The sequence below is a fragment of the Lepus europaeus genome, chromosome 10, assembly GCF_033115175.1.
Source record: "Lepus europaeus isolate LE1 chromosome 10, mLepTim1.pri, whole genome shotgun sequence".
In the NCBI taxonomy this organism is placed as follows: domain Eukaryota; kingdom Metazoa; phylum Chordata; class Mammalia; order Lagomorpha; family Leporidae; genus Lepus; species Lepus europaeus.
In genome coordinates, this window is record NC_084836.1 from 125321812 (window position 1) to 125346496 (window position 24685).

Consider the following 24685-nt stretch of genomic DNA (forward strand, 5'->3'; position numbering starts at 1 on the left):
CCAGACCTGGAAAAGACACGCTGCAGGGACAGGGCGTCGACCCCAGGGCTCCTGACCAACTCGCCCCACCCTTGCCGGGCACACCCAGCAGGAACACGTGGTGACAGCCAGCTCCTCCCCCACCCCCCGGGACACCCTGTGCATCAGCTGCACTGCATTTCCACTGGGCCCCAGGGAGCCAGGGGACCCTGTGGGGATGGTGGGCGGGCAGGGGACACCCTGCAGCTGGCTGCTGCCTGGGGCCTGTAGATTTTTATGGGTGCCCTCGAGTCTCCCCAGGAACTGACCGTTGGGTCCTGGATGCCCCGGGGTGGCTTCAGCACTCCCCACCCTCCACCAGTGTTATGGCATAGCAGGTAAAGCCACCACCCAAAGGGAGGGCTCCCATGTGGATGACCCAAGTGCTTGGGCCCCTGCACCCGACAGGGAGACCTGGGTGGAGCTCCTGGCTCTGGCCTGGCCAATGCCGCCATCTTGGGTGTGACCTGGCAGATGGAAGACCTGTTTTGCCCTTTCTCTAACTCTCAAATGTTAGAGTGTTACAAAGAGGGGTAGAGCCAGAGGGGTCTTCCATTCTGCTGGTTCATTCCCCGAATGACTGCAATGGCCAGAGCTGAGCTGATCCAAAGCCAGGAGCTCCACCCAGGTTTCTCACACGGGTGCAGGGGCCCAAGCACTTGGCCCATCTTCCATTGCTTTCCCAGGCCACAGCAGTGAGTCAGAGGAGCAGCTGGGACTCACTGGTGCCCATGTGGGATGCTGGTGCTGCAGGCTGGGGCTTCAACCCACTGCGCCACAGTGTCATCCCCCAATAAATCTTTTTTAAAAAAGTCAAAGGCAGAGTGATAGGGAGAAAGCTCTTTGTTCTGCTGGTTCAATTCCCAAATGACCACAAGAGCCAGGAGGCAGGAAGTCCACCCTGGTCTCCCACACGCTGGCAGAGACCCAAGCACTTGACCATTTTCCGTGGCTTTCCCAGGCACATTAAGGAGCGCCAACTGGCAGACCCCCTAGCCCAGCCCCCCTGTGGGTCCCCCTTGCAGTACCTGAGCCCCAGCCTCCCCCAGCCCAAGGCCCTGCAGCTGCCCACTGGGCTCATGTGCCTGTGTGTGCCTGGCTGGGACCAAGGAGTGTGAGCACGCTGTCGTGGGCTTTGTGGCTCTCCAGGCCACCTCCAGGAGGCGGCAGTGCCCACAGCAGGCCTGGGTCGGCTCAGTGCCCTGGTGCAGGCCACGTGGCTCTGCAGGAGCCGCTGCAGCAGCAGCTCCTGGAGGGGGGAGATGGGACAGTGGTGGCCGCTGCTGTGGGCACTTCACTGGCCACGCTGCCTGCTTCCCCGTGTGCTGAGGCCGCCGCTGCCACACCTCGTTAATTCACACGCACAGCTGCTGCACCAAAGCGAACTTGCCAGTGTTTGTTCCCTGTCACTCTGTTCTGCGACACTTCGTGAAGGTGGCTGACAGGCTCTGTGCAGGGTTGCTGGGGACGGCCAGCCGGTGGCAGGGGCAGCACCCAGCCCTGCTCTCAGCGGTCACGGCCTCAGCCCCACCACTGAGCACAGCCACCCCTGGCGTGACTCATGGGGGGACGGGTCCCCTGCAGCGACCCTGGGACAAGAAGCTGCCCACACCAGCTCTCACCCCTTGGCTGCCTGCAGGAGCCAGTCAGACATCTTTATTCCACACGCCACCTGACCTGCACTGGGCGCTCCCAGCTCCAGGGGTCCACGTGGGGAGGACCAGCCTCACTTGCAGGGCCTGCGCTCTGTGGGGGCTTACGGCAGCCCCTGCCACCAACCCTGGCCAGACACCTTGTGTCCAAGCTGCCCCACCCAGGCCTGGCCAAGGGAGGGATGTGTCCCTGGGAGCTGCACCCCCACTGTGGAAAGGGGCAAGGGCACTGACCACTTTCCACTGCCCCGGGCTCAGATGAGGTGACGGAGCGAGCAAGGTCTCCTGGCCCTGTCCATCCCGAGGCTGCGTCAGAGCCCAGGACTCCAGCAGGCCGGCCCAGACCCCAGTCCACCTGCAGGATCCTGGGCAGAGGCCGTGGCCACACTCACTGCCTCCTGCCCCATTTCCATCCAGACCCCTGCCCAGGGCGCCCTCGGTGCCAGCGGCCCCTCCCCACAGCAGCCCCTCCCTGCAGCGAAGCCTGGGTGTCCAGCAACGTTTGTCTTAGAGAAAACAGCACAGAGGGAAGGGCAGCAAGGCCCCGCCACAGCGGGCGGCCCAGGGGCCAGGGTGTCCGGGACGCGGGCAGCCAAGCCTATGTGATGTCCCTCTGCCGCGGTGGCCGATGGACGTTCCGCACAACGCACTTCACCATCCACTCGATGCCTTCACGCACGCCTTTGCTGCAGACACAGGGTGTGAGGTGGGACTCGCGGTGGCCAGCAGGGGGCAGGGGTGCGACCCGCAGTGGCAAGGAGGGGGAGGGCAGGGGGCGTGAGGTGGGACCCGCAGTGGCCAGCAGGGGGCATGAGGTGAGACCTGCAGTGGCCAGCAGGGGGGCGTGAGGTGGGACGTGGGACCCGTGGTGGCCAGCAGGGGGTGTGGGTGGGACCGGTGGTGGCCAGCAGGGCGAGGGCCCACTTACCCCGTGAGGGCCGAGCAGGCCTGGGTCAGACAGTCGCGCCTGCCAATCTTGCAGGTGCAGTCACTGAAGGCCGTCTTGATGTCAGGGATGGAGAGGCAAGGCTGGGGGAGGGGAGGCCATGAGGGCAGCCCCACCACAGGCCGCGTCCACCCTGTCCCCAGCACACAGCCTGGGCTGTGCGTCCACGTGGGCGGCGAGAGCCTGCCTGCAGCTGGCCGTGCCCAGGGAGGACCTCAGCACCCGCACAGGGCTCCCGGTGAGCTCTGGGCTGGGGCGGGCTCTCACTCACAGCCACGCGCTCTGCGTGATGCCCCCTCCTTGTTAGCGGCTTCAGCACCAGGGGTAGAGCCACAGGCAGTGAGACAGGGCCAGGGCCTGGGAGTGGGAGCAGGGCTACCCCAGGGCCTCACCCCACTTCCTGGACGGCAGGGACCGTGTCACCAGGATCCTGGCTCTGGGGGGTGGGACTGGCAGAGATGCCGGCCTCAGGGACCAGCTCCCCACCGGGGACCCAGCAATACTGAGCTCTGGGCTCCCTCCAGTGGTGAGAAGACGCCCGGCACAGCTCAGGTCCAGGTGATTCCTGAAGGGGCTGAGCCCAGAAGTGAGGCCCTAGGAGCAGCACTCTGGGGGCGGGGGGGTCTCACCTCCACATCCTGCTTGTTAGCCAGCACCAGGACAGGGACACCGTCCAGCGCCTCACTTGTGACCACTTTCTCTGTGGAGGGCAAAAGAGGCAGCGCCTGGCATCCTGCATCCAGCCCAGCCCTGACCACAGCGTGACGCGGCCAGGCCGCCACGTGTCCCCCACCCCCCGGGAGTGCTTCCAGGCCACGTGTTCAGGAGCCCCTGGCAAGGCAGCATCCCTCAAGGCCAGCTCTGGACACACGGGTGTCCATACTGGACCTGGTAGCCCCCCGCCTGGGAGAGGCCTGGCCACACTCACCAAACGCCTGCTTGGACTCTGACAGCCTCCCCTCATCGGTGGAGTCGATGACGTAGATGACTCCATGGCACTCCGCGTAGTACTGCAGAGAAGGTGGGAGGCGATGCTGGGGTTGGGGCTGCTGCGGTCAAGGCCCCCTAGCTGGGCCCTGTGTCACAGGCAGCAGGAGAGGCCACGAAGAGGGTGACGGACAGGTGTGTGACCACCCCGGGAACAGTTCACAAGCCCATGACGGGAGCAGTCAGCCCCACCCCAGGGCCCAGCGGCTGCCTCCTGGTCCCCTGCTCCCTCCTGTCCTCCAGAGAACCTGAGGGCCCTGTCCTGCGTGTGGCCTGAGCATGGGCAACAGACAGGGATGGAGAGCAGTCAGCCTGACCCGGGAAGCAGCCCTGTCTGCAGGCCAGACGTGTCAGCTCTGGGTCTGAGACAGCCAGAGGGCGGCGAGCAGGGCCAGGCAGGGTGCCCACGTAAGCCACAAGCCTGGCAAGGTTTCTTTTCTTTTTTTTTTTTTTTGACAGGCAGAGTGGACAGTGAGAGAGAGACAGAGAAAGGTCTTCCTTTTTTGCTGTTGGTTCACCCTCCAATAGCCGCTGCGGCCGGCACATCTCGCTGATCCGAAGCCAGGAGCCAGGTGCTTCTCCTGGTCTCCCATGCGGGTGCAGGGCCCAAGGACTTAGGCCATCCTCCACTGCCTTCCCGGGCCATAGCAGAGAGCTGGCCTGGAAGAGGGGCAACCGGGATAGACTCCAGCGCCCCAACCGGGACTAGAACCCGGTGTGCCGGCGCCGCAAGGTGGAGGATTAGCCTGTTAAGCCACGGCGCCGGCCGCTGGCAAGGTTTCTATCCCACAAGAAAGCCCAGGTGCACGTGGAGCAGACAGCACCGCCCCGCCACACAGGCAAGGGTGGGGCGAGCACTGCATGGGGGCAGCCAGCAGGGGGTGCACCACAGCTGGGCGAGGAAGCCCCAAAGGCAGGTCTGAGCACGGGCCTTCCCCGCCACCACGCCCAGCAGGGCCCCTCGAAGACAGCACATGGGGAGGCCCCAGGCCCTACAGGCCTCCCACTGCCCAGAGGAATCCCCTCTCCCACCCCGGCACGGGCACCCAGAGGCTGGCCCACAGGGCCCAGCCTGATGGGCACACAGGCCGGAGGTGGCCAGCACCTGCAGCAGCCACACTGAGGCTTGGCCCTGAGGGCCCCCGCCTGCGGGGCCTCAGCTGCACCTTGGTGTGGGTCACACGGGGGCAGAGGCCAGGACGCGGACAGTGACAGCCCCGATCTGATGCACGGCCCATCACAGCTCTGGCCTGAGATGAGAGGGACGCATGGTGGCCACAGGGGCAGCAAAGGGGCCCAGTGGGAAGGGCTCTACTCACCATCAGAGCCTGACGGGGTGGGGAGGGGTCATTCCTCCCGGAAATCACTGGCCCATGACCCCCACACGGCCCTCAGCCCAGAGCCCACCTGGAGTGCTTCCTGGGGGGCTGGGAGCCAGAGAGGCTGCAGACACCCCCTTTCCTGTCTCTCAAGTGACCATGGGAGACCCTGCTGCCCAGCCACACTGGGCTCAGGCAGCCACAGGACCACTGCCAGCAGAGTGGGTACAACCCCTCCAGACTACGATGCCCCCACCCCAGGGCACAGCTGGGGTGTGGCCAGCGCTGGCGGGCTGGCCGTGCCATGGCATGGCCTTCCTGCCCAGGGGTGCATGTTGTGCCCAGTGGATGGCCTCACTGTGGCTACAAGGCCACCTGGTGACCCACCAGGCAACGTGCAGAGCCCCAGCCCACTGAGCCTGACCTACTACAGGGAGCCTGACGTGTCATGGGAAGCCTGACGTGACAGAGGGAGCCTGGCGTGTCATGGGGAGCCTGGCGTGTCACGGGGAGCCTGGCGTGACAGAGGGAGCCTGGCGTGTCACGGGGAACCTGACGTGTCATGGGGAGCCTGACGTGACAGAGGGAGCCTGGCGTGTCATGGGAAGCCTGACGTGACAGAGGGAGCCTGGAGTGTCATGGGGAGCCTGGCATGTCACGGGGAGCCTGACGTGACAGAGGGAGCCTGGCATGTCACGGGGAGCCTGATGTGACAGAGGGAGCCTGTCGTGTCACGGGGAACCTGGCGTGTCACGGGGAGCCTGGCATGTCACGGGGAGCCTGATGTGACAGAGGGAGCCTGGCGTGTCACGGGGAACCTGGCGTGTCACGGGGAGCCTGGCGTCACGGGGAGCCTGGCATGACACAGCCTTGACTCCACTACCCCCACCCTGCCAGCTGCCTTCTGGGTGCTGGTCCACACCACACTGCACACTGCCGGTCCCAAATCTAACACCCCTGTGTGGGACAAGAACACCTGTGTGCCCTGGTTTGGACCAGCAGGCCCGGGCTTGGCTGGCCTCTGGTTTTGACAGTCCACAAGGGCCTGGAGGGGAGAGGGTCCAGGAAGGGGAGCCTGTGGTCGAGAAAGCTGGGACACCGGCAAACACGGCAGCTGGTGAGTGCCACAGAGGCCAGGGCCCTGTGCCCAGCCCCAGGGCTGCGCTGAACCTGGTAGGAGCTCCCCGGGGAAGGGGCTGGCCTGCCCTGCTTTGTGCTGGACCTGGGGCCCGGCACAGGCAGGGCTGGAGTGAGTGGGGAGGGAGCCACCCTGGGGGATCAGAAACACGAGGGGAGGCAGTGGCCCTCAGCCTGAGGCCACCGTGGAGGGAGAGCACTGAGGCCAGGACCTGGGGAGACCCAGGCCCAGTGCCATCCACACTCTGACCTCTACCACTCTGTATCCCATGGTGACAACAGCTCCAAGCCCACAGGGAGCAGGAGTGCACTGGGGGGAGCAAGTGTGCACTGTGGGGGGAGGTGTGCACTGTGGGGGAGCAGGTGTGCACAGGGGGGGAGCAGGTGTGCACTGTGGGGGGAGGTGTGCACTGTGGGGGGAGGTGTGCACTGTGGGGGAGCAGGTGTGCACAGGGGGGGAGCAGGTGTGCACTGTGGGGGGAGGTGTGCACTGTGGGGGGAGGTGTGCACTGGGAGGGGGCAGGTGTGCACTGTGGGGAGTAGGTGTGCACTGTGGGAGCAGGTGTGCACTGTGGGAGGTGTGCACTGTGGGAGGTGTGCACTGTGGGGAACAGGTGTGCACTGTGGGGGAGCAGGTGTGCACTGTGGGGGGAGCAGGTGTGCACTGTGGGGGAACAGGTGTGCACTGTAGGGGCATGTGTGCATTGTGGGGGGAGGTGTGCACTGTGGGGGAGGTGTGCACAGGGGGGGAGCAGGTGTGCACTGTGGGGGAGGTGTGCACAGGGGGGGAGCAGGTGTGCACTGTGGGGGGAGGTGTGCACTGTGGGGGGAGGTGTGCACTGTGGGGGCAGGTGTGCACTGTGGGGAGCAGGTGTGCACAGGGGGGGAGCAGGTGTGCACTGTGGGGGGAGGTGTGCACTGGGAGGGGGCAGGTGTTTACTGGGAGGGGGCAGGTGTGCACTGTGGGGGGAGGTGTGCACTGTGGGGGAGCAGGTGTGCACGGGGGGGAGCAGGTGTGCACTGTGGGGGGAGCAGGTGTGCACTGTGGGGGGAGGTGTGCACTGGGGGGGCAGGTGTTTACTGGGAGGGGGCAGGTGTGCACTGTGGGGGGGCAGGTGTGCACTGTGTGGGGGAGGTGTGCACTGTGGGGGGAGGTGTGCACTGTGAGGGGAGCAGGTGTGCACTGTGGGGGAACAGGTGTGCACTGTAGGGGCATGTGTGCATTGTGGGGGGAGGTGTGCACTGTGGGGGAGCAGGTGTGCACAGGGGGGGAGCAGGTGTGCACTGTGGGGGGAGGTGTGCACTGTGGGGGAGCAGGTGTGCACTGTGGGGGCAGGTGTGCACTGTGGGGAGCAGGTGTACACAGGGGGGGAGCAGGTGTGCACTGTGGGGGGAGGTGTGCACTGTGGGGGAGCAGGTGTGCACTGTGAGGGGAGCAGGTGTGCACTGTGGGAGAGGTGTGCACTGTGGGGGAGCAGGTGTGCACTGTAGGGGCATGTGTGCATTGTGGGGGGAGGTGTGCACTGTGGGGGGCAGGTGTGCACTGTGGGGGAGCAGGTGTGCACTGTGGGGGGAGGTGTGCACTGTGGGGGGAGGTGTGCACAGGGAGGGAGCAGGTGTGCACTGTGGGGGGAGGTGTGCACTGTGGGTAGCAGGTGTGCACTGTAGGGGCATGTGTGCATTGTGGGGGGAGGTGTGCACTGGGGGGGAGCAGGTGTGCACGGGGGGGAGCAGGTGTGCACTGTGGGGGGAGCAGGTGTGCACTGTGGGGGGAGGTGTGCACTGGGGGGGCAGGTGTTTACTGGGAGGGGGCAGGTGTGCACTGTGGGGGGGCAGGTGTGCACTGTGGGGGAGCAGGTGTGCACTGTGGGGGGAGGTGTGCACCGTGGGGGAGCAGGTGTGCACTGTGTGGGGGAGGTGTGCACTGTGGGGGGAGGTGTGCACTGTGAGGGGAGCAGGTGTGCACTGTGGGGGAACAGGTGTGCACTGTAGGGGCATGTGTGCATTGTGGGGGGAGGTGTGCACTGTGGGGGAGCAGGTGTGCACAGGGGGGGAGCAGGTGTGCACTGTGGGGGGAGGTGTGCACTGTGGGGGAGCAGGTGTGCACTGTGGGGGCAGGTGTGCACTGTGGGGAGCAGGTGTACACAGGGGGGGAGCAGGTGTGCACTGTGGGGGGAGGTGTGCACTGTGGGGGAGCAGGTGTGCACTGTGGGGGGAGGTGTGCACTGTGGGGGGAGCAGGTGTGCACTGTGAGGGGAGCAGGTGTGCACTGTGGGAGAGGTGTGCACAGGGGGGGAGCAGGTGTGCATTGTGGGGGGAGGTGTGCACTGTGGGGGGCAGGTGTGCACTGTGGGGGAGCAGGTGTGCACTGTGGGGGGAGCAGGTGTGCATTGTGGGGGGAGGTGTGCACTGTGGGGGGCAGGTGTGCACTGTGGGGGAGCAGGTGTGCACTGTGGGGGGAGGTGTGCACTGTGGGGGGAGGTGTGCACAGGGAGGGAGCAGGTGTGCACTGTGGGGGGAGGTGTGCACTGTGGGTAGCAGGTGTGCACTGTAGGGGCATGTGTGCATTGTGGGGGGAGGTGTGCACTGGGGGGGAGCAGGTGTGCACGGGGGGGAGCAGGTGTGCACTGTGGGGGGAGCAGGTGTGCACTGTGGGGGGAGGTGTGCACTGGGGCGGCAGGTGTTTACTGGGAGGGGGCAGGTGTGCACTGTGGGGGGGCAGGTGTGCACTGTGGGGGAGCAGGTGTGCACTGTGGGGGGAGGTGTGCACTGTGAGGGGAGCAGGTGTGCACTGTGGGGGAGCAGGTGTGCACTGTAGGGGCATGTGTGCATTGTGGGGGGAGGTGTGCACTGTGGGGGGAGCAGGTGTGCACTGTGGGGGAGCAGGTGTGCACTGTGGGGGGAGGTGTGCACAGGGAGGGAGCAAGTGTGCACTGTGGGGGGAGGTGTGCACTGTGGGTAGCAGGTGTGCACTGTAGGGGCATGTGTGCATTGTGGGGGGAGGTGTGCACTGGGGGGGAGCAGGTGTGCACGGGGGGGAGCAGGTGTGCATTGTGGGGGGAGCAGGTGTGCACTGTGGGGGGAGGTGTGTACTGTGGGTAGTAGGTGTACACTGTAGGCATGTGTGCATTGTGGGGGGAGGTGTGCACTGGGGGGGAGCAGGTGTGCACGGGGGGGAGCAGGTGTGCACTGTGGGGGGAGGTGTGCACTGGGGGGGCAGGTGTGCACTGGGAGGGGGCAGGTGTGCACTGTGGGGGGGCAGGTGTGCACTGTGGGGGAGGTGTGCACTGTGGGGGAGCAGGTGTGCACTGTAGGGGCATGTGTGCATTGTGGGGGGAGGTGTGCACTGTGGGGGAGCAGGTGTGCACTGTGGGGGAGCAGGTGTGCACAGGGAGGGAGCAGGTGTGCACTGTGGGGGGAGGTGTGCACTGTGGGGAGTAGGTGTGCACTGTGGGAGCAGGTGTGCACTGTGGGGGGAGCAGGTGTGCACTGTGGGGGGAGGTGTGCAGTGGGGGAGCAGGTGTGCACTGTGGGGAGCAGGTGTGCACTGTGGGGGGAGGTGTGCACTGGGGGGGCAGGTGTGCACTGGGAGGGGGCAGGTGTGCACTGGGGGAGGTGTGCACTGTGGGGGGGAGCAGGTGTGCACTGTGGGGGGAGGTGTGCACTGTGGGGGGAGCAGGTGTGCACTGTGGGGAGCAGGTGTGCACTGTGGGGGGAGGTGTGCACTGTGGGGGGAGGTGTGCACTGTGGGTAGCAGGTGTGCACTGGGAGGGAGCAGGTGTGCACTGGGAGGAGTAGGTGTGCACTCACTCTGGGGGGAGGCAGGGTCTCCGGGGCCCCCACTTTGTTTCCTCACCGGGAACACTGACCCGGCCAGCGCGGGCGTCCCCTGCACATGTGAGCCTGAGCTGCGAGTCCCACACTCAGTGGCTGTGTCTTTGACCCTAGAGCACCGGCCCTGGACCGAACTCCTTAAACCCTCAGATGAGCCGCACCCTTTCCTCCCTGTGCACCTGAGGGGCGGCCCCCAGGCCCCTTGACCAGCTGGCCCTCAGTGCTGCACCTGGACGCCTGCCCGCTCCCCAAGGGAACGCTCCAGCCTCCACTTCTGGGGCGACTCCAGGAAGGGGCGGAGACAAGAGGCAGCACAACTCGGGAACCCGAGACAGGAGCAGGGACCAGCAGGGACCACGGGCAGGGCTGGCAGTGCAATGTGAGCAGAGCAGCACTGTGTGGGCAGGGCAGTGCCGTGTGGGTGGAGCACCCTGATGTGTGTGGGGCAGGGCAGTGAGGTATGAGCAGGGTAACGCCTTGTGGGTGGAGCAGCATGGCATGGGCAGAGCACCTTGGTGTGGGCAGGGCAGCGCGGTGTGGGCGGAGCACCTTGGTATGGGCGGAGCAGTGCGGTATGGGCAGAGCACCTTGGTGTGGGCAGATGGAGCGCTCTCGTGTGGGCGGGGCAACGCAGGGCTGTCTTACCTTGTCCCACAAGGACTGCAGCTCCTCCTGGCCGCCCAGGTCCCAGAACATGAGGCGAGCTTTCCCCACGTCCACGGTGCCGACTGGACAGAGAACAGGAAAGGCTCGTGACCCTGCCCCTGGACACACACGTGCCTGCTCTCCTAGAACCACAAACCCACTGGTGCTGCTGGGAAGTCAACAACTGAGGGCAGGGCAGCTCCGGGGTCACCATCGGTCAGGGCGGGGTCTGGGGTCAGCAGAGGAGGGCAGGGTCTGGGGTCACCATTGTTCAGGGCAGGGTCTGGGGTCACCATCTGTCAGGGCGGCCCCGGGGTCACCATCGGTCAGGGAGGGCCCCGGGGTCAGCAGCAGTCAGGGCGGGGTCTGGGGGTCAGCAGAGGAGGGCAGGGCAGGGTCTGGGGTCAGCAGAGGAGGGCAGGGCAGGGTCTGGGGTCACCACCGGTCAGGGCGGGGTCTGGGGTCAGCAGAGGAGGGCAGGGCAGGGTCTGGGGTCACCATCGGTCAGGGCGGGGTCTGGGGTCAGCAGAGGAGGGCAGGGCAGGGTCTGGGGTCACAATCTGTCAGGGCGGCCCCAGGATCACCATCGGTCAGGGCAGCCCCGGGGTCAGCAGAGGAGGGCAGGGTCTGGGGTCACCATCGGTCAGGGCGGCCCCGGGGTCACCATCAGTCAGGGAGGGCTCCGGGGTCACCATCGGTCAGGGCGGGCCCCGGGGTCAGCAGAGGAGGGCAGGGCAGGGTCTGGGGTCACCATCTGTCAGGGCGGGGTCTGGGGTCACCACCAGTCAGGGCGGCCCCGGGGTCAGCAGCAGTCAGGGTGAGGTCTGGGGTCACCATCAGTCAGGGAAGGCCCTGGGGTCAGCAGCAGTCAGGGCGGGGTCTGGGGTCACCATCGGTCAGGGCGGGGTCTGGGGGTCAGCAGAGGAGGGCAGGGCAGGGTCTGGGGTCACCATCGGTCAGGGCGGGGTCTGGGGTCAGCAGAGGAGGGCAGGGCAGGGTCTGGGGTCACCATCGGTCAGGGAGGGCCCTGGGGTCACCACCAGTCAGGGCGGCCCTGGGGTCAGCAGCAGTCAGGGTGAGGTCTGGGGTCACCATCAGTCAGGGAAGGCTCCGGGGTCACCACCGGTCAGGGCGGCCCCGGGGTCAGCAGCGGTCAGCAGCAGTCAGGGCGGGGTCTGGGGGTCAGCAGAGGAGGGCAGGGCAGGGTCTGGGGTCACCATCGGTCAGGGCGGGGTCTGGGGTCAGCAGAGGAGGGCAGGGCAGGGTCTGGGGTCACAATCTGTCAGGGCGGCCCCAGGATCACCATCGGTCAGGGCAGCCCCGGGGTCAGCAGAGGAAGGCAGGGTCTGGGGTCACCATCTGTCAGGGCGGCCCCGGGGTCACCATCGGTCAGGGAGGGCCCCAGGGTCAGCAGCAGTCAGGGCGGGGTCTGGGGGTCAGCAGAGGAGGGCAGGGCAGGGTCTGGGGTCACAATCTGTCAGGGCGGCCCCGGGGTCACCATCGGTCAGGGCAGCCCCGGGGTCAGCAGAGGAAGGCAGGGTCTGGGGTCACCATCTGTCAGGGCGGCCCCGGGGTCACCATCGGTCAGGGAGGACCCCAGGGTCAGCAGCAGTCAGGGCGGGGTCTGGGGGTCAGCAGAGGAGGGCAGGGCAGGGTCTGGGGTCACAATCTGTCAGGGCGGCCCCGGGGTCAGCAGCAGTCAGGGCGGGGTCTGGGGGTCAGCAGAGGAGGGCAGGGCAGGGTCTGGGGTCACCATCGGTCAGGGCGGGGTCTGGGGTCACCATCATTCAGGGCAGGGTCTGGGGTCACCATCTGTCAGGGTGGCCCCGGGGTCACCATCGGTCAGGGAGGGCCCCGGGGTCAGCAGCAGTCAGGGCGGGGTCTGGGGGTCAGCAGAGGAGGGCAGGGCAGGGTCTGGGGTCACCATCGGTCAGGGCGGGGTCTGGGGTCACCATCATTCAGGGCAGGGTCTGGGGTCACCATCTGTCAGGGCGGCCCCGGGGCCACCATCGGTCAGGGAGGGCCCCGGGGTCAGCAGCAGTCAGGGCGGGGTCTGGGGGTCAGCAGAGGAGGGCAGGGCAGGGTCTGGGGTCACAATCTGTCAGGGCGGCCCCGGGGTCACCATCGGTCAGGGCGGCCCCGGGGTCAGCAGCAGTCAGGGCGGGGTCTGGGGGTCAGCAGAGGAGGGCAGGGCAGGGTCTGGGGTCACCATCGGTCAGGGCGGCCCCGGGGTCAGCAGCAGTCAGGGCGGGGTCTGGGGGTCAGCAGAGGAGGGCAGGGCAGGGTCTGGGGTCACAATCTGTCAGGGCGGCCCCGGGGTCACCATCATTCAGGGCGGCCCCGGGGTCACCATCGGTCAGGGCGGCCCCGGTGGGCGTCACAGCAGGCTCAGCCCCCCCCCCCCCCGCAGCCCGAGGCCCCGCCTCACTGTTGAGGCCCACGGTGGTGGTGATCTTGCTCAGGCTCATCCCCTTGTAGTTCTTGCTAAAGCGGGTCTTCGACTGCTCCAGGAAGGTCTGGGGAGACAGGGCGGGCGGCGTCGGGGGCCAGGCCAGGCAGGGCCGCGAGCGCGGCCGCCCAGCGGGCGGGGGGCCGGGCCCCCGCCGGGCACCTACCGTCTTGCCGGCATTGTCCAGGCCCAGGATCAGGATGCAGTACTCGTCCTTCTGGAACATGTACTTGTACAGGCCGGACAGCAGCGTGTACATCCTGCGCTGGACACCGAGACACGTCACGGCCCCGGGCCCGCGCCCCGCCCGCCCGGCTCGGCTCCCGCCGCCCCGCGCCCCGGCCGCACGGCCCCGGGCCCGCAGCCTACCTGCGCCCGGGCCCGCCGACCCCGCGCCGACCCCGCGCGGCGCCTGACGGGACGCGTCCCGGCGGCCCCCGCGCGCCCGGCACTTCCGGCGGGGAGCGGAAGTGCCGGGCGGCGGCGGCGGCGAGGGCGGAAGGGGCGCCGGGCGGCTCTGGTGGGCGCCCGGGGGCCGCGCGGAGGAGGCCGGCCCGGGCGGACGCGGCCCGCGGCATGGACGCGGCGGCGCTGCAGACGTACCGCGCGCAGCTGCAGCAGGTGGAGCGCGCCCTGGGCGCCGGCCGGGACTCGCCCGAGGAGGCCGACCTGCGCCAGCTGCAGCGGGACCTGCGGGAGCTCATCGAGCTCACCGAGGCCGGGCTGGCGTCCGACGGGCCCGGCGCCCCGCCTGAGCCCCCGGCCCCGGCCGCCGCTGCGGGCCCCGCGCCCGCCGAGGAGCTGAGCGGGACCAAGGTGAACGCCCCCTTCTACAGCGCCTGGGGCTCGGCCGAGTACCACAACGCCATGGTGGTGGGCACGGAGGAGGCGCGCGGCGGCGCGGCGCGCGTGCGCGTGCTCTGCCTGTGCCCCACGCGCGCGGCGCTCAAGCCCTGCCCGTTCTTCCTGGAGGGCAGGTGCCGCTTCACGGAGCGCTGCAGGTGAGGCGCGGCCCAGCCGCCGGCTCCGCGGGAAAACGTGGAGCTTACCTTCCTGCGGGGGTCCCCCCGCGTGCACCGGGCACGGCGGCGCCGTGACCTCCCCGCTGCCCTGGCTCTGCCGGTCTCGCGCCTCCGCGTTCCCTTCCCTACTTTGTAGAAGTATTCGTTTACTTGAACGAGTTGGAGGCCATCCATCCGCTGGTCACTCCCCAAATGGCCGCAGTGGCCAGGGCTGGAGAAGGGGGCGGGGCGGGGCGGCCACGACCCGGGGCCCCGTCTTGCTGGCACGCCTCCCGCGTCTCCCCTCCTTGCTTCCTCCCTGGAGTCTTGCTGTAGCGTGCAGGCGGTGTGGCTGGGCTCTCCTGCCCGGGGTCTCAGGGCTCCGTCCCCGCCGCTCCGCACGGACGCGCCCCTGGGGGAGGGGACAGCGCGGCGCAGAAGGCGCCGGCCACGGTGGCCTGGCCGGCCCTGTCCGGGCGCTGCTGGCCGAGGCGGCTTGGGCCGTTCTGAAGACTAACAGCGCGGGTTAAACACCTGCCCCAGCACGCCCAGGGTTGCAAAGTTATTTTCCTGGATTTTTAAGACAACAGAAACAAAATGGGCTGGGCTCCCGCTGCGTGGGGCCCCCTGCAGCCTGCCCCCTCAGCCGTTGGTGCACCTGCTCTTGCTGGAGGCGGTCCCGGCGTGTGTGGCGTGGGCGGTGTGTTCAGCCCTGTGGATGCTGCCTCCCTTCCGTCGGCGCCTGGGCCTCTAAGGCTTCCTCCAGGGAGAGCTTTGCCCGCGGAGCCCTGGCGGCAGTGATCCCGCCTCACCGGGGGCTGCAGGGGCACCCGGGTTGAACTCGTGTTTCCCCTGTGTCTGGCGAGGACGGCTAAACTGTCTCAGACCCCCTCCCTCGACGGAACTGGGCGCTGTGCGGGCTGTGTGCAGGAGGGGGAGTGAGCGCTGTGAGGTCGGACACGGTGTGACCAGATGGAATCCCTGACCAGCTGGCCGAGAAATAGCCGCCCCTCCAGCAGTGGCCGCTGGCCGGGCTCCCCAGGCTCGCCGGCGCCCTGGCTGCTCCCTGTTCTCGGGGGTCCAGGCCCTGCGTGCAGCTCAGCACTCCCTGTCCTCTTTAGGTTGATTTATTTGAAAGAGAAAGTGATGAAGATCTTCCATCCGCTGACTCGCTCCCCACAAGGCCACACCAAATTCAAAAAATGTATTTATTTATTTGAAAGGCAGAGTGACAGAGGGAGAGACAGAGATCTCCCATCCACTGGTTCACTCCTCAGGGGGCCTCAACAGCCAGGCCGCACCAAGCCAGAGCCAGGACTGTAGCCGGGGCCGCACCAGGCCGGAGCCAGGACCGTAGCTGGGGCCGCACCAGGCCGGAGCCAGGACTGTAGCCGGGGCCTCACCAGGCCGGAGCCAGGACTGTAGCCGGAGTGCCCACATGGGTGGCAGAGGCCCTAGCACTTGACCGTCATCTGGTGCCTTCCCAGGCGCATGACCAGGGAGCTGGAGTGGAAGCCACGCTGCAGTAGGGTGCCAGCGCCACAGGCGGCAGCTTCACCCTTGGGCCACAGCACCAGCCCCCGCTTGGTGTTGCCGTAGTTCCTGGCCTGGCCAGCCCCTGCTGTCTCTGATCGGCCGTGTCTCCACACGTCCAGTGGAATCTGCCCGTCACCCGCCCTTTCTCGGTGGCTTACGTCACTTATCCCTGGTTTCAGGGTCCATTACAGTGTGGCGTGCATCAGAGTTCCATTCCAGCCCACAGACGGCGTTCGACTAGAGTGGGGGCTGTTGGGACTCCACGTCCCCTGCAGTGCCGACTGCAGCTCCTGCTACTGTGGACCTTGGGAGGCAGCAGGGAGGGCTTGGGCCGTCGGGTCCCCGCCGCCCACGTGGGGACCCAGATTGACTTCCTGGCCCTGGCCATTGTGGGCATCTGGGAGATGAACCAGTGAAGAACTCTGTGCCTCTCGAATAAATACATTTTTAGAAAGAATCATTCACAGGGGGAACTGGATGGGAAGTGGAGCAGCCGGGACTCAGACTGGCGCCCCCGTGGGACGCTGGCCCTGCGGGCGGTGGCTTTACCTACTGTGCCACGGTGCCGGCCCTGGTTCTCATGGTTTTTTGATGGCTCCGTCTTCTCAGAGTTGCGTCCTTGGCTTCCTGTCTGTCGCTGAACCTCAGCCGCCTTGTCCACGTCACTTCCCTGGCGTCTCTGAGCGAGCTTCAGGTTGGAGCTGAGGTCTGAAGGCGGCGCGGTTAGCACACCCTCCTCTGAGCCCTCTGTCCCGCCACCCTTCCCTGTCAGCCTGCGCTGTGGCCGCTTGTGGTCTGGTGACTCCCGTGGGGCTCCTCGCGGGCCGGTGGGAGTGTGGGTTTCTCCGCTGTCCCCACGTGGTGCTGGGCAGCGTCTTCCTGCAGGTTGCTGGCCCTGTACGTGAAGACCGAGTTTCTCTCCCTTTGTTTATTGCTGCTTTCATTTTATTTGTCAGAGACTCTCCCTCGACTCATTCACTCCCCAAATGCCTGCAGCAGCCGCGGCGGGACCAGGCCCGGCAGGAGCCCAGGCCCCAGCCGGTCTCCCACGTGGGTGCAGGGACCCAAGTGCTTGCTCCGTCACCTGCTGCCTCCCAGGGCGAGCACGGGCAGGGAGCTGGGCCAGGACCGGGCACTCAGCGAGGGCTGTCGGTGCCCCCAGGGCGGCTTAGCTGCTGCGTCCGGTGCCCGCCCGTGTTTTCAGCCCTTGAAGTTTTCTCTGTCCTTGGCCTTGAGTAGCTTGCGGTGAGTCCCAGGTGTGACTCTGCTCACCCCATGTGGGTTCGGGAAGCCTCTTAGATCTGTAGGTTTTTGTTTTGTCTTTTAGAGATTCATTCATTTCTGTTGAAAGTCAAAGTTAGAGGGGCCAGCGCTGAGGTAGAACAGGCAGAACGTCCGCCTGCAGTGCCGACGTCCTGTCTGGGCGCTGGTTCGAGTCCCGGCTGCTCCACTTCCCATCCAGCTCCCTGCTAATGGCCTGGGAATGCAGTGGAAGACGGCCCGAGCACTTGGGCCCCTGCACCCGCGTGGGAGACCCAGAAGAGGCTCCTGGCTCCTGGAATCTGCCTGGCCCAGCCCTGGCCATTTTGGCTATTTGGGAAATAAACCAGTGGATGGAAGACTCTCTTTCTGTCTCTTCTCCTTCTCCACCTCTCCCTCTCAGTAACTCTTTTTTTTGAGAGAGAGAGAGTTGCAGACAGAGGGAGAGATAGAGAGAAAGGTTTTCCATCTGCTGGTTCACTCCCCAAATGGATACAACGGCTGGAGCTGGGCCAATTCGAAGCCAGGAGCTTCTTTCGGATCTCCCACATGGGTGCAGGGGCCTGAGCGCTTGGGTCGTCTTCTACTGCTTTCCCAGGTGCATTAGCAGGGAGCTGGATCAGAAGAGGAGCAGCCAGGACATGAACCAGTGCCCATATGGGATGCCGGCACTGCAGGCAGAGGTTTAACCTGTACCACAGCACGGTCCTTATAAATAAATGAACCTTTAAAAAAAGAGAGAAGCATCTCCCATTTACTGTTTTCACTCCCCAGATGGCCGCAATGGCCAGCTGTGGGCCAGGCAGAAGCCAGGAGCTCCATCTGGGTCTCCCATGTGGGTGGGAGGGGCCTAACACCTGGACTGGCTTCCACTGCTTTTCCCAGGCCATCAGCAGGGAGCTGGATCGGAAGTGGAGCAGCTGGGACGTGAACCAGCGCCCATATGGGATGCTGGTATCGGAGGCAGTGGCTTTACCTGCTGCACCACAAAGCTGGCCAAGGCTTTGTTTTGTTAAAGATTTGTTTATTTGAAAGGCAGAGTGACAGAGAGGGGAGACAGAGCATCCATTGGTTCAGTCCACAAATGGCTGCCACAGTCAGTGGGGCAGGCCAAAGCCAGGAGCCTGGCGCTCTGTCCGGGTCTCCCGCGTGGGTGGCGGGGACTCAAGTGCGCAGGCCATCTCCCGCCGTCTCCCCAGGGCATCGTCAGGGAGTTGTCTCGGGAGCAAAGCTGTGGGCACTCAGACCGGGAAGCCAGCGTCGCATGCAGCAGCTTAACCCGTGCGCCAGCCCCATGTTTTCTTCTCTTTCACCAGATCTGGGGAGTCTTCACCCATTAATTTATCAAATATTTTTTCTTGCCTCTCCCTCTGATTTCCTGCTGGGCTCGTGTGCCGTGTGCTGGCCTCCAAGCCTGTTCACCCTGTTTCTCTTTATTTCTCAGAATACTCGGTTCTGTTGATTTCCCCTTATCTGCTGTTGCGTTCACCCAGGGAGCCTGAGGCTTTCTGTCTAGAGAGCTTTAGGTCACAGGACCAGCAGGAGGCACACAGGTGTCTCACACTCACGGCACCACGGGCGAGGCCGCGGCTTCCGGGCTCCCTCCTGGTGTGTGTGCCTCAGCTCCAGAGCCGCGCTGGCCTCCTGCACCGCGGCACAGGAGTCCCCTGTGCTCTGTCCGCCCACCCCGCCCTCCCTCCATCTGGTGTATTTTTTCTTGGAACCCAGATCTCCATTTAATTCCTTTTATATAATTTCTCTTCCCCCCGCCTTTCCTCTCCATCCTATTTTGAAAGGCAGGAGAGATCTTCTACCTGCTGGTTCGCTCCTGAGTGTCTGTAACAGCCAGGATCGGGCCAGGCCAAAACCAGGAGCCTGAGAGTCGCTCCAGGCCTCCCACGAGTGTTCAAGCCGTTGCCTGCCGCCTGCCAGGGCACACGTCCGCAGGCAGCTGGATTGGAAGCAGAGCAGCCAGTGGGCGTGGGTGCTGGTGCCCAGGCAGCCTCTGAGCGCCGTGCCTGCACCCACCCCATCTCCTTACCTGGGAGGTGCCCTGTGCTCGCCTAGCTCTGTGACCCGGCTCTCCGCTGGGTGTGGTCAGACAGGTGGTGCTGTTAAAGGCCTGGCGCGGTGCCCACCCTGCGGGGCTACTGGCTGGGTGACCAGAGCTGTGTTTCAGGAGTCACTGCTGTGGTGCCAGGGCCTGGCTCACCCGTGCCCCTCTGCTGTGTGTGGCCGCCCCCGGCGCTGACCCGGAGAGGAGCCCAGCATGGTCATTCCCCAGGAGTGCGGTTCAGGGGCTGTGACAGGCATCCACTTCTAGGCATATCTTCTGCAGGACAGTCTGCCTCTGCTGGGTCCGCTGGAACTTGGTAGCTTGTAGAGTTCTAAACACTTGCTGTGGGAATGTATATCTGTGACTGTTGGGAGGTGGGTAATTGGTTGAAGTTTTTTATTTGTGAATTTTGAAACCCGTCTCTGGGCCTGGCCTTGTGGCCCAGTGGTTAAGCCACCAGCAACACCAGCATCTCTGCACGGACGATCCAGCTCCCCGGCAGTGCTCCTGGGAGGCTGCAGGTGACGGCTCATGTGCTGGGCCCTGCACCCATGTGGGAGACCTGGGTGGAGCTCCGGGCTCCTACCTCTGGCCTAGCCCAGCCCCGGCTGTTGCAGCCGTCTGGGGAGTGAACCAGCGGATGGAAGGTCTGTCTCTCCCTCCCTCTCTGTCTGTAACTCTGCCTCTCAAATAAATAAAATCTTTAAAAAATAATAATGGAAAGATAAAACCTGTGTCTTCCCCCAGCTAATTTGTGCCATGTTGTCTGTGGTGTGGAGCGTGCATGCGTGTCCCCGGCACCCGCCTCGCTCCCTGCTCGTCCTGTCACCCTGGACGCCTTCTGTGGACGTGCGTGCCTCCCCTCCCTCCCCTCCCTGTGGTTGTACGTGGAAGTTGTTTCCAAGTCTTTGCGTTGCTAAGTCTTTGCAAATGGTGGCGTTTCTAGAAGCCCTTGTTCAGCTAAAGATGATCCAAGATCCAGGATCCAAAAGGCTCCAAACCATAACCGTTGGGCACAGATGTGTGACGAGCGAGGCCCCATCTCGGGTACGGTGAGTGAGGCCACCACTCCCGCAGCTGAGAAGCAGCCGGGGGCGGGGGGCTCAGTGCTCGAGCCCCTGCCAGCTGCCTGCGAGGCCCCGGGTGGAGCTCCTGGCTTCCGCCTGGCCCAGCCCGGCTGTTGTGGGCATGTGGTGAACCAGCGGATAAGGGCCTCTCCGCCTTTCCCATAAATGAACCCTAAGACGTGCAGACCCCAGGTGCAGCTCGTCCGTGTTTGTGCCTGCATGACTCGGGCAGGGAGTGAGCTCTGTGCGCCCGAGTCCTCTCCCCAGGTGTGGGTTTTCCAGTCCGAGGAAAGCCTACAACTCCGCTCCAGCTGTTGGGGGTGCGGCCTGCTCAGCCTGTTCCAAATTGGGAGGCTTGTGTCGGGGGCGCGGGGCGTCTGGCAGCTCCCCCCGCCAGCAGGCCTGTCCAGCCGTCCTGGGCGCAGCCTCAGTTGTCGGCCTGAGGACGGAGCTGCCCCTGCCGGGCCAGACGTGGATGCCCTCTCGAAATGATGCAGTCAGGAGTTTTGTGTCTTTACTGGGCAAGGTGAAAGGTCATGGCCCTGTGTCTGCCCGCGCCATTTCCTCTTCGTTGTCTCTTCTGGGTCTTGGTTTTGATTTTGCTGCTCACTGGGAGCTGAGGGTCGAGGCACCGCTGTTACAGTCACTCCAGCCTGTCTGCTGGGATTGACTGCTTCTGTTGGTGGGGAGGGGCCAAGGCTATGGCCAGGGTGTGGCCCAGTGTGTGAACACCTCTGTGCACAGGCGTGTGCGTGTGAGAGCACACGCGTGTGTGTGTGCCCTCCGTCAGCAGCCGGCGCGGCTCTCTGCAGGTTCTCCCACGGGCAGGTGGTCCCTGTCGACGAGCTGCGTCCCTTCCAGGACCCGGACCTGAGCTCCCTGCAGGTTGGCTCTGCGTGTCTGGCCAAGCACCAGGACGGCCTCTGGCACCCAGCGCGGATCACTGGTGAGGCTGGCCCCGGGTCACTTTCCTGGGAAGGCCTCCGAGCGCCTCCCTGGGGTGGACCCGGCCTTGGTCCCCCTGCTCCCCGCTCGTAGCCGCTCACCTCCCCCTGCCTGGGTCCTTGCAGATGTGGACAGCGGCTACTATACAGTCAAGTTTGACTCCCTGCTGCTGAAGGAAGCGGTGGTGGAAGGCGACGGCATCCTGCCCCCACTGCGCACGGAAGCCACCGAGTCCTCCGACTCGGAGAGCAGCGACACAGACGGCGCCGGCTATGCCCGCGGTATGGCCACGGCCTGGTGCCCAGAAGCCAGGACGGGACGCCCAGCGGGGTTAGCGGCCTTCGGCCTGAAAGGCCCCGGCTGGTGGGGACGGCTGCTTTGGTCCTCACTGAGCATGTGCGGGAGGACTGGCCGTGCGGCCCCGGGGCCTGGCACCAGACGGCGTCCAGACAGCTGGGCAGAAGAGGCAGGCAGGGAAGCTGGTGGGCGTGGCCAGCCCTCCAGAGACAGGTGTGTCCCTGGCCCTGTACCGTGGGCAACGCAGGCAGGATCGAGGGTGGGAGTTGGAGAAGAGGCCATAGTGAGGTATGGGGGGAGCTGGGGGTGGTCGCACAGCTGGGAGCTGGGATCTGGCCTGGCCCAGTGACTGCCGTCTTGTCCCCTGCAGTGGTGGAGCCGAGCGCCGTGGACACTGGGACCTGCAGCTCTGCCTTTGCTGGCTGGGAGGCGCATACGCGGGCCATCGGCTCCAGACTCCTGGCTAAGATGGGCTATGAGTTTGGCAAGGGTGAGCGTGAGCTGTCAGCTGCCCGGAGTTGGGGGAGGGTGCCCAGGACAGCCCTGGGGTGCAGCAGCAGCACGGCCAGCCCCTGTCTCCCCAGGCCTGGGCCGCAACCTGGAAGGCAGGGTGGAGCCCGTGCAGGCGGTGGTGCTGCCTCGGGGGAAGTCGCTGGACCAGTGCGCCGAGATCCTGCAGAAGAGGACGCGGGGGGACGGGGCAGGCGCCAGCAGGGCCCCGCGGGGCCGGGGGCGTGGGGGCGGGCCTGGGGCTGCCCCGCCCCCTCGGAGTGTGTTTGACTTCCTGAATGAGAAGCTTCAAGGCCAGGCTCCTGGGGCCCCGGAGGCTGAGGTGGCCCCGTCCAGGAGGGGCAAGGACATGTACCATGCCAGCAAGAGCGCCAAGCAGGCCCTGAGCCTGCGGCTCCTCCAGACGGAGGAGAAGATCGAGCGGACACAGCGGGACATCCGGGCCACCCAGGAGGCCCTGGCCCGGAACGCTGGCCGGTACGTGAGCTGTGGACACCTGGCCCGGAAGCAGCAGGCTGGCCCTGGGGGCCGTGGGCCGGGGTGTACGCTGACCGCTCCGCTCCCTAGGTACAGCGTGGCCGCCGCCCAGCTGGAGGAGAAGCTGGCAGGAGCCCAGCGGCGGCTGGGGCAGCTCCGCGCCCAGGAGGCCGGCCTGCAGCAGGCCCGGAGCAAGGCAGACACCCACAAGAAGATGACGGAGTTCTAGAGACCCCGGCCCCAGGCCACCCTGACACCAGGACACGGCCTGAAGAAGGACTCTCTGCTCCCAGGCTGCCCCGTGGTGGCCCCCCTGGCCTCAGGGGCACAGACACTGTCCAGTGGAGGTGGGGCTGGAGGGTCACTTCTGGACACCTGCTGTGTGCTGGGCATCCCCTTAGCGAGGACATTAAAGTCACTTCATCAGTGTTCAGTGGAGGCTGAGCTGTGGGTGTCGGGGGGCACCCTGCACAGGGGGCTCAGGAAGGCTGTGGGTGTCGGGGGGGGCATGCTGCACAGGGGCTCCAGGGAGGCTGGCGTCCTCCCTGTCTCCCAGCCAAGGGGGTCAGCCCCATGCCCTGTTCTGCCCAGCAGCGAGCTGGGTGAGGGGCAACCACAGAAGGAAGAAGTTGGGACCCTTGAGGGGCAGCTGGACAGGGTCGGAGGCAGCCGCTGCCCATCCAGGTCACCAGCCCTGCCTGAGGTGGACACGAGTGAGGCTGTCCCAGAGGGGCCAGCTTGGGGTGAGGCTGTGGTGCTGGCTGCTGGGTGTCCCAGACAGGAGGTGAGGCTGGGAGCTCCCCTAGACGAGCTGGGAAGAGCTGCCCACCATGGCCTTGGTAAGGATCTGCGCCGGCACCACCTAGTCAGCTCCGTGGCCAGTGCTTCCCTGGGCCAGAGGAGGGCAGCGTCCTGGGTCCTGGGTCCTGGGTCCTGGGACGTGAGCCAGTCGCTCAGCCAGAGGCCTCTCCCCAGGTCTGGCCTCCCCCTCCCCCGCCACTCAGGCCAGACTGTGGCGAGGCCCAAGGCAGGAGCAGCTGTGGGTGAGGTCTGCGGCCCACAGGCCAGGCGTCTGACCTCCCGATGGGGCCTTGGCCAGGTCATAGTTGCCCTCTGTTCCTCACTGGCCAGGCTGGGCCATCACCAGGGTCACCTTCACTGGCTGATGGGGCCAGGCGGAGCTGGCCACACCACACCCTTCACCAGGAGCCCAGAGCCGGGCAGGAATGTGGGTGCTTCTGGGGCAGGGCCAGGGCTTGCCGTGTGCTGAATTGACCCCGGCGAGACGCAGAAGGGCCACCGCGTGGGTGCCTTCTCGTCTGCCCCCAGGCCCCCTCCACCCACGGCACTCGGGGGCCCTGGGCAGCATCGCCTGCTGCAGGTAAGCCCACGAGCTTGTGTTCTCGCGTCCGGGTGGGCAGTGCCTTGCACCCAGGCCGACTGCTCTGGCCCTGTCCTCCAACTGGAATAACACCACTCTTGTCCCCAGGAGGCAGGTGTGGAGGCTTCCGGCTGGGCCACAGGACAGTTTGATGCCGGTGGTGGAGGTGGTGAGTGCCAGGCTGTCCCTGGGGCCAGGGCGGGCCAGGTGGGGGACAACCCGGCTTCCTTGTCAGGCTGACTGGGGCCCACCTCCGCTCCGTCAGTTGGACCCGGCCTGCACAAGCCGCCCCACAGAGGTGAGTGCAGGAGGGGCGCCGGGTGGGCCGGGGACTCCCCGGCCCACGCCTGCCCGGCGGCCTGCCAGCCCGGACCTCCTGCACACGTACCAGCCCAGCAGCTACCTCCTGCAGCGTGCGGCCGGCCCATTGGCCAGCTCAGCCACGGGCACGCAGCTCCACCGGCTGAGTGCGCCCGCGGCCGGAGGCAGGACAGGCTGGCACCCCCAGGAGCTGCAGGGGGCCCGGCCGGGCGGCCCCACCGGCTCAGGTACAGGGGTGCATGTGCAGGGCCGCGCGGGGCCTCACACGTGGGTGGCGCTGACCCCTGCGCGCGTCCTCTTGTAGGTGGACCTCCTGGACTCCAGGGGCTGCAGGCGCTTGGGGAGAGACCCAGGCCGACCAGCTCCGGGGCGTGGTTGGACCTGGGCCTGGACAGCGGCCCCTGGAAACTGTACGAGACCCCGCGTGCCCGAGGCCCGAGAGTGGCAGTGGACCCCTGCGGTGGGGGCTCCCACCTGTTGTTCCTCCGCAGGCCTTACAAGACCACACCCCGCCCCGAGCACCGCAGCACGTGCATCCGCCGCTGACCCCACAAGGCTCGGACGGCCGGGCCGCGGGCCTCGTCCTAATAAACGGGCACTTCTCAGGAACGTGAAACGCGCGCGCCTCCCGTCCTGCGCTTCGTCGAAGCGTCGGAGACCCCCTCCACCGCGGGGGCGGCGGCGGCGGGTTGCGCGGGTTAGAGTAACCCGCTGGGAAGCTGGTGTCCGGGGGACGCGGCCCCTTCCTGGCCCTGGCCGCGCCGTGAGCGCGCGGGCGCCAGGGCTGGGCTGGGCGGGGGGCTGAGCCCGGCCAGCGCGGGGGCGGCCCTGTCGGGGGTAGGGTACA

At 66.2% G+C, this 24685-nt stretch overlaps 2 protein-coding genes across 6 annotated transcripts; one reads left to right on the plus strand and one right to left on the minus strand.

Annotated features, from left to right (window-relative positions):
• Positions 1-846: 846 nt before the first annotated feature.
• ARFRP1 (ADP ribosylation factor related protein 1) lies at positions 847-13405 on the minus strand. Of its 2 annotated transcripts, none has more exons than XM_062204488.1 (8): positions 13357-13405; positions 13154-13252; positions 12967-13054; positions 10539-10621; positions 3545-3626; positions 3246-3316; positions 2599-2699; positions 847-2356 (listed from the first exon to the last, which is right to left on the minus strand). In XM_062204488.1, exons 2-8 carry the CDS (start codon positions 13244-13246, stop codon positions 2269-2271), a joined length of 606 nt encoding a protein of 201 aa, XP_062060472.1. In that variant the 5' UTR covers positions 13247-13252; positions 13357-13405; the 3' UTR covers positions 847-2268. The 2 variants fall into 2 exon arrangements, with proteins under 2 accessions (XP_062060472.1, XP_062060473.1); XM_062204489.1 differs by having other exon boundaries at positions 13154-13247; positions 13357-13399.
• Positions 13406-13540: 135 nt separating this feature from the next.
• On the plus strand, positions 13541-24560 carry ZGPAT (zinc finger CCCH-type and G-patch domain containing). Of its 4 annotated transcripts, XM_062204487.1 has the most exons (9): positions 13541-13988; positions 20720-20853; positions 20978-21133; positions 21520-21639; positions 21734-22136; positions 22227-23517; positions 23626-23686; positions 23783-24065; positions 24143-24559. In XM_062204487.1, exons 1-6 carry the CDS (start codon positions 13564-13566, stop codon positions 22363-22365), a joined length of 1377 nt encoding a protein of 458 aa, XP_062060471.1. In that variant the 5' UTR covers positions 13541-13563; the 3' UTR covers positions 22366-23517; positions 23626-23686; positions 23783-24065; positions 24143-24559. The 4 variants fall into 4 exon arrangements, with proteins under 4 accessions (XP_062060471.1, XP_062060469.1, XP_062060470.1 ...); XM_062204485.1 differs by having other exon boundaries at positions 22227-23686; positions 24143-24560; XM_062204486.1 differs by having other exon boundaries at positions 23626-24065; positions 24143-24560.
• The last annotated feature ends 125 nt before the right edge of the window (positions 24561-24685 follow it).